Source organism: Sinocyclocheilus rhinocerous, unplaced genomic scaffold (genome assembly GCF_001515625.1).
Source record: "Sinocyclocheilus rhinocerous isolate Xijiao unplaced genomic scaffold, SAMN03320098_v1.1 scaffold1493, whole genome shotgun sequence".
NCBI lineage: Eukaryota > Metazoa > Chordata > Actinopteri > Cypriniformes > Cyprinidae > Sinocyclocheilus > Sinocyclocheilus rhinocerous.
This window is the reverse complement of record NW_015640467.1, coordinates 369,767-378,291: the sequence shown is the minus strand read 5'-3', so window position 1 is coordinate 378,291 and position 8,525 is coordinate 369,767. Positions and strand designations below refer to the sequence as shown.

At 36.1% G+C, this 8,525-nt stretch overlaps 1 protein-coding gene across 1 annotated transcript in view; it reads left to right on the top strand.

Annotated features, from left to right (window-relative positions):
* Positions 1-1,536: 1,536 nt before the first annotated feature.
* The window catches only part of LOC107753065 (ankyrin repeat and fibronectin type-III domain-containing protein 1-like), a 77,585-nt gene continuing 70,596 nt past the window's right edge, over positions 1,537-8,525 (top strand). The window contains exons 1-3 of the mRNA XM_016569168.1: positions 1,537-1,737; positions 5,341-5,519; positions 7,465-7,688. Of these exons, the coding sequence (XP_016424654.1) occupies positions 1,619-1,737; positions 5,341-5,519; positions 7,465-7,688 (522 nt within the window). The 5' untranslated portion in view covers positions 1,537-1,618. The remainder of the gene's footprint in view (positions 1,738-5,340; positions 5,520-7,464; positions 7,689-8,525) is intronic.

Genomic DNA, 8,525 nt, shown 5'->3' with positions numbered 1-8,525 from the left:
TGAAGGCAGGTGTTGACATACTGTACGTGCTATTTTTGATGTTTCTCCCAAAGGCAGTAGATATCACCATTGTCATCTCTATTGTTGTTACCAGCATGGGTTTTTTCAGCCCTAGACACACGCTTAGAGCCCTTGTCCGTGTTGTTCACACATTCCTATTTTGTGTGCTCGTGAACACTGAAAATCGTGATGCTTTTAATGCAAATCTCCACCAAAATCCTAGTTTACAAATTCCTATAATGCAAATTAATTCATGCTATATTGTCTATTTTATGTACACTACTGTTTGGGCCATGTTCACCAAGGCTTCATTTATTTGTTTAAAAATACAGTAAAAACTGTAATATTGTGAAATATTATTACAATTAAAATTTTTTCTATGTGAATATACTGTATAGTAAAATGTAAATGATTCCTTTGATCAGAGCTGAATTTTCAGCATCATTACTCTAGTCTTCAGTGCCACATGATCCTTCAGAAATCATTCTAATATGCTGATTTGCCGCTCGAGAATTATTTTTTAATATTATTATTGTTGTAAACAGTTGTGCTGCTTCATATGGAAACTGTGATACATCTTTTCAGGGTTCTTTGATGAATAGAAATTTCAAAAGAACAGCAATTATTAGAAATCTTGCAATGAAATAGTGCAGACCTGTATTGTACATTGTGTTATTTCCATCCCCACCGTCTTCAGCTTCTATTATGAGAGCAAAACCGCAGACGGCAGCAGAAGCGAGATGCTGCGGGGAGGAAAATATGCTGGACAAAGTTACATGCTAGAACACGATTTATTCTCAATGAGAGCCGCGGACACAGTCCTGTAAATCTGCCATGAATGTGCAATACATATGCACTCATTTTTGCTTGCAGCAGGCAAAAATGGGCCAGCTGATGATGCAGTCATTTACCTTTTTTGTCATTTACAGTGTATTTTAATTCAGCTTCAATATCCAGCCAAGAAGTTAAAGAAAAAAGGAATATAATGGATGAACTGGAGCACAAAAAGACGAGCGATGCTCTCCTGTCCTCAGCCTGTATTGATTTTATGAACTCCATTCTCTGAAGTGCAGCCCAGGCTGCCTTCTTTATCAAAGCATGATTCACACACAAACACACACAATTAGACGTGCACCGTTCTTAATGCAGAACAGTTGGCAAAAATCACTCATTCTAGGCAGGCTTTCTCTGATTCCTTTTTCATCTTTACTCATTCATTTTTCCCCCTCCCCTGCTCTAGATCATATTAGTTCTTTCAAAGCGTTCGGCACGCATTTGAGAGAGAGAGAGCGAGAGAGAGGCTGAGTGAGAGAGATGCAGGATGCTGATGATGTTGCCGCAGCACTGATGATGCTCCGGAGGGAGAATGCTGAAAGACACACTAAACTCGCACGCGTCCGTCTCGTCGCGTCTCTCTCGCGGCTGGCTGCTTTTGAAGGAAGTTTATAAGCGTGGCTATTATTAGCGTGTGAGCGAGTGGCAGACACGCGACTGCTGCTGCTGCTGCTCCGGGTTCACTGGTGTTTCTGTGGGAATCGTGGGGATGTGAGTGAACGAATATGACACAGCCACTCGTGGAATAACAGCAGAACGCGGATGCACGCACGCGAGAGACAGAATGGCAAGTTTCGGGAAACTTACGGATTACTTTAACCGCCGGCGTTCCAGGGATGAGCTCATGGCTCGGAGGGACACCCGTCGCAGCGGCAGTTACTGCTGCACAGTAGCCGAGGCCAGGTACTCCAAAATCAGAGCGCGGTTTGAGAGTGTGTACAGCTGGAAGAGTGTTGTGCATGTATGCATGTGTGTCCTGCTTGAGATTTCAGGCTTTTATTTTGAAAACGGCTATGTATGTTTGGTTAATACTTTAATAATGCTGACATATTTTGTACTTTAAAACAAGATGAGCACATATCACTGTATAATCAAATCTGAACCGTATTATTGACATCTGAAACTTTCCCCTCATATTTTGGCTCATAAAAGTGCTTGATGTAGTGTGTAGTGTGTCCTGGAGGGTTGAAGTGCGGTCAGTTCACCTGAACGGGGCAGAAATCGTCTGGTCAGTGTGCAGACAGAACAGGGCAGGATGACAGAAATGAGCAGCCAATGAAAGGAGAGGATTTAGAGGACGGAACAGACGGGGAACTGTGATTGGCAGGGATTGAACTAACTCATCTGAATGTTTTAGTCATGAACCTTTGAAAAGGTGTAAATGCTCATATATCAAATCTGTGAATGCAGTCTAGTGTCTTTGTCTTTAGTGCTCAGTTGTTTATGTATCTGGTTTTCTTGTAAAATTCCTTTGGAGAAATAAAAACAGACACAAGTGAGACTGTGTAAGAGTATAGAGCTGTAAATGTGAATGAATGTGGAGCAGCTGGCATTATTTCAGAAGAGTTCATATTTGAGATCTTTAATTTTTTTTTAATCGCAGACTTTGCTGATTTGGTAAATTAGAGCACAAATTGAGACATTGTTGAGATCTGATCTGAAACTCACATGTGAGATTATTGGAGCCCTTTTCTCAAGGAGAAACATCTTAGACGTAGGAGACATAGAGGGAAGAACATTATGGTATGATTTACTCATCCTCGTGTTGTTCCTAATTTGAAGATTTTTTTAACACAATAGGAGAAATGTTGGATGTATTATTATCATTATTTTATTTTATTTTTTAAATAGAATGAAAGCGTATATGGGACTGGAATTTATAGTATTTATTTATAATTATTTTAAATTGAATTATTTTGAATATTTGAATTTTATATAGTTTATATTTATAAACTTAGTTTAAGTTTTAGTAATTTTGTTGTGTGCTTTTGTCATTATTATTTTAAATTATTTAAAAATTTCTATTTAGATTTCATTTATACTTATTTAAAGTCGGCATGAAACGGAAGTTGCGATTGTCTTTTCTTCTCTGCTGTGACGTATATCCGAGTGAAATGGCATCTGAAATGAGAGGGCGGGACTTGATTTCGTCCTTCGGGAATTGATTGGATCGTTGGAAGTTGGGGCGTTGCCAACAAAATGGAGGCAGATCTAAGATGCCAGTTTGCAGTTAGTGGTGAGGGTTTTTTCTCCACTGGATACACCGCCGACACCCAAGCATGAATAAATGTTTTATTTATTAAGGATGACGACGACGATCAACGGCACAAAACATGCGAGAGAGAGAAAGAGAGAGACTGAGTCCGTCCTCCATCAAGTTAAGTCATATTCATGAAAATTAGTTTGCGATGTCCTAAGAGTAATGTTGTCGTAATATCCTAATATCTTTTCAATGTTTAGGGGTAACGTACTCCCTCATGACTGGTGTCAGTGCTATAAAGTGAAGCATCAGCTTCAGCTTTTCCCCCTGTCGTTTATCCCAGCGTTTAACCCTCACGTCACTAGCTCCGTCCTTGCGCCATAGCTCGTGACCGGAAGAGAAGATGAGTCGTTTTGAGGGGGAGGGGAGGTTAACGCTTTTGATTAAAGATTACGAGGGCACATGAATTAAAAAAAAAGAATGAAGTGCACGGATAAATTATTTATAATAAACACTACAGTATTCCATCAAAAAATAAGAATTGTCAAGTTTGATTTCATGCCGAATTTAAGCTTTAGTTTTAGTAATTTCAGCACTTTAGCTTCAACCTTTTATTTTGGTTTTTGACCAAGGCAATATTTCAGATTTTTTTGTTTGTTTTTCTGTAATTGAAAAGCAAATTACTACCATTTTAAATAAATACTGTGCAATTTAAATCATATATATATATATATTTTTTTTCACATTACAATAATGATTTTTTTTTTTTTAGCAAAAAAAAGTAAAAAAAAATGTAATCTAATTTATATTTTATTTTATTTCAGCTTTATTTCAATTAACGAAAATAATTTTTAGCTTTAAGTTTGATGCATGGGGGGTGAGTAAAACGCAGCCTAATTTTCATTTTGAGGTGAACTAACCCTTTAATAACAAATCTGCCAATTCTGTCATTTTAAAGTCTGTGTAAGAACATGTAACAAGTGAAACATGGTATTAAATTAGAAAAAAATGTAGGTCAGGATTTGATTTTCTCCATTGATTTGACGGGATCATGAAAACTCAGAAAAACCAGAATGAAGCCAGGTGTTTGCAGGGGAGAAGTTAGAAAAACATTGATGTCAACCAATGAGAGAAACTGTTTCAGAGGCAGAGCAAGTTATTACATTTTGGTAAAAGATTACAAAGACAAACATTTTTTTCATTTTTTCATTTGGAATAACATGCACTGGTGAATCACAATAAGGAACATGTATTAACAAAGAAAATGGTCAGTTGTTTTTATTTTCTGCTCTAGTGCTTAAACCTGTTTTTTTTTATTTTTTTTTATTTTTTTAATTAAACTCATTTGTGAATATTAATTCAATCACATTTTCTTTATTACTTCAAATTTAATTGAAGTCCACAATATGATCCGGATGATCTTTATAAATTTAATGGCATAAATTGTAACATTTGTTGGTTTTGCATTGCCAGTGCTTTATTAAATGAATAGTTTAACTGAACTTCACTAATGATGGGAAACCATATGCAGCCCTTAATATTTGATCAATAGTGAAGTATATTTGCTGGCACAGACCTCAATCAAATGCTCTGCAGCTGCTGTTCACATCTGCGCTGTGCCTTTCCATCACTTCTGTGTTTCAGTAGTTTTTGGGATGTTTTGTAGTGAGATTATTGTATCTGGACTTTATAAATGCAGAACATCTTCTGTTTGCATTGGAGCTTTGATTTACTCCAGTGTTTTGGATGGTAATCGTGTTGCATAACCCGACGCCTGTTCACATCACAGACAGACGCCGTCACATTCTGCTGTAGAATTTCCTCATGCAGTTTGGAATTCACGGCTCCGTCGTTGCCAGACATTCACACACGAATGCAGCCAAATCTCCTCATGCTGTTACACTCCATCTTGCATGCTTGAAAAATAATGTTTTTAATATTACTGTAACCTTACAGACAGACCGATCCAAACATGTTCGTGTAATGCATGCAAACTTTACACAGTGATTAAGACAAAATGTTTTGAGACATATTAAAACTACTTAATTCCATGCATTAGGTATAGCTGCACTAATTATTAAACCATAGCAATAAATAAATAGATAAATAACAAATGCATAAATAATCTCATATAAAACATCACAAATAAAGTGTTCAAATACACAACCACACACATGCGTACAATGTAAAACATTATGCAATGCAAAACATTGCTTGGAATTGATTTTCTTTTTATTATTGAGTATATTTCAGAAATGCATGCATTTTAACCAATCTGTTATTGGTTCTGATTGTTTGTGTTCCAGGTCTTTGGAGCGACGGCTACAGAGGCCTTTGCTGGCCAAATCCAGGACATTACCCAGCATCCCTCAGTCCCCCGCCGCCATCCGCGTGCAGCAGTCGGAGAAAGTTTGTGAACGTCAACAGCGCCCACGTGTTCCTTCCAGCCCTGGTGGTCTTGAAGCATGTACGCTGCCTCCTGCAGGTATTGCGTGTGTGTTTGTGTTTATTTATTAAAACTGCACAGCAGTGTTAGCAAAACAGATTTTATTGAACTCTCAGTTTTGATGATTTTGCTGTGAACTAGATGAAAAGCAGTTCAGTAAAGTGGCAACCAAAAAAAAAAACAGCTCCTGTTCTTGGGTGAATCTCATGAAAACATGTCAAGCTCACAGTTCACTTCAAAATCAAATGGAAATAATTAATGTATTATTTATTTATTTATTTTCCAAATTATGATTTCTTTTTTCAGTGTTTTCATTTCCCTTAAACCTGTTTGATCTGTAATGAGTCCAGTAGTTTTATTTTTTGTGTGTTTTTTTAAACATTGCTATATTATAAAATAATCATTCTGTATTATAAAATTCTATAAAATAATTCTAATTATTCTCTGTGTTGATTCTCATTCTACATTCATTATGATTACTGTAATGTATTTATTTTGTTTTAATTAAAGGCATAAATTAAATAAAGGTAGTAAATCAAATACTGCTATATTAAAGAAATACTGTACAATTTAAATAATATATAATTTTTCACATTACAATAATATATTTTTTGCATTATAGTATTGTGAATTTGTAGCTAAAATTGTCATGAAAATGCCACAATGCAAAAACTCCAAAAATAGACTTTCATGTTTTTTCTTTTACTTTTAGGATGCTTTTGATTTAGAATTGACTTTTATGTTTATGTTTTCAGTTTTCATGCTAATTTATGTTTTAAGAGTTTTGTTATTTGCTTTTGAATTTTTTATTGTTTTTTATGATATGTATTAATATTTATTATTTATATTTACCTTTAATGTGTTTGCTATTTCAGTTTTAGTCATTTTACGTCAACTTATACTTATTTATTTCAGTCAGTTGCCAAAATAAAATTTCTCATTTTTAAGCTTTTTTAAATGAAGGTTATTCATGTAATAATTTTATTTAAATTAATGCAAACAATTTTTTATAGGTTTAGTTTAGAGTAACAATTGACAGTCAATTCTATCTTTTTTTTGCAAAATTGTCATGAAAATGTCAATGCAGAAACTCTTATTGATCCAAAAATAGGCTTTATTTTCATCATATAATTATTACTTTCTACTGACTTTTTACGATCTAGTATGATTTGTGAAATTATAAATTCTTTCAGTTTTCAGCGTCTGAATGCACAAGATGCCCTTCAGTTGCTCTATTGACCAAAAATAATAAATGTGATTAAAAATGATCAGCGAGCGAGCAAGAGACAGAGAGTGAATTGACAGAATTGGCAGTGTAGTGTAGTTGTGAATGGACAACGTCTGGAACGGAAGGTTCAACGCGGTACATTCCATTCACAACATGTGTGAGCTTTATGCCATGTGCGATTGTTTAGCGCGTTCACCGTCTGCGTGTACTCCATATTTACTTTAGCCTGCACCGCTCTGCCAACACCCCCCCCCTCACTCTTTCTCACTTTCTCACGCTTTTCTCCTGATTCTCACAGCTGAGCTGCTCTTGTGTAAAGCTTCTGTGAAGGATTTTTTCACTGTGTCTCAAATGTTAAACCTAAAGTCTTTGGCTTCCTCCCCATTCTAGTTGCTTAGCAACTGTCATCGCCAACAGCGGAGCATGGTGATGTTTCAGCACACACACACACACCGAATCCCAGCCGTCTCCCTCAGTGTGTTTGACGTGCTCATTATGCTGGGATCATGCCAAACGAGGGCCATAATATCTGGTTGAAACTCTGACCCAGATTTGACTGACTCAAGTCTAATAAACATGAATAACTCTGTTCCAGTGGCCTGACAGCTCCCTAATGTCCTTATCTGAGAGTCTACACCCGTGTTAACAGATCTAGCCGGATGCCTGGGAATAACCAGCAGCGAAATAAGGTTAAATATGTCGTGTGTGATATTTGACTGATGTGTGATCAGAATCGTACCGTCTGTCCATCCTCAGGCGAGATGTGGCGGCTGGAAGATGAAAACGAGGTCGAAGTCGCTCCGGGTGCCGTCGACCCGCGGCCGCGCTCTCAGTCGCCGTTCTCACATTTCCGGCGGCGGGCGGCGTATCTGAGGAAAAGCATCTCGGCCGACGATCACCTGGGAGAGTCGGAGTTCGAACCCGCCCAGCCGGAGAGGAGGAGCTTCGCCGATCCAAAAGTCAAACTGAAGAGGAAGTTTGTAAGTAGTTGTAAAGAAACTTTGTTTCTTTAAAGGGACGGTTCACCCAGAAATGAACATGCGGCCATTATTTACTCAACCTCATGTTGTTCAAAATCTCTATGTGGTTATTTATTTCTGTGGAACCCTAAAGTTTTCCTTCGCTGAAGCGCCCAAAAGTAATTTTTATGCAAACTGGTACAAGAACTTGAAATTAAATGCAAACGCAAATGATATTTGAGACTTGGATTAATTAAGGATTTTTAAATATTTTTGTCTTTTTTGCTCACAATGGATGCATTTATTCGATCAAAAATACACTAAAATTTTTAAAATATTATTACAATTTAAAATAACTTTTTTTATTTTTTTATATATTTAAAAAAGTAATTTATTGCTGTGATCAAAGCTGAATTTTCAGCATCATTACTCCAGTTTTCAGTGTCACATGATCCTTCAGAAATCATTCTAATATGCTGATTTACTGCTCAAGAAACATTTCTGATTATTATCAGTGTTGAAAACAGTTTTTGCTGTTTAATGTTTTTGTGGAAACTGGGATGCTCTACTTCATACATTTAGGGTAAGTGAAAAAGTAAGAAAAAACAACAACTTTTATTTGTCAAATTGATCAAAAGTGACAGTAAAGACATTTATATTGTTACAAAGAATTTAAATTTCAAATAAATGCTGTTCTTTTTACACTATTTTCATCGAAGAATCCTGGAAAAAAATATTTTCTGTTTCAAAATCAGTTTCCACAAAAATATGAAGCAGCACAACTGTTTTTTCATTGATAATAATCAGAAATGTTTCTTGAGCAGCAAATCAGCATATTAGAATGATTTCTGAAGGATC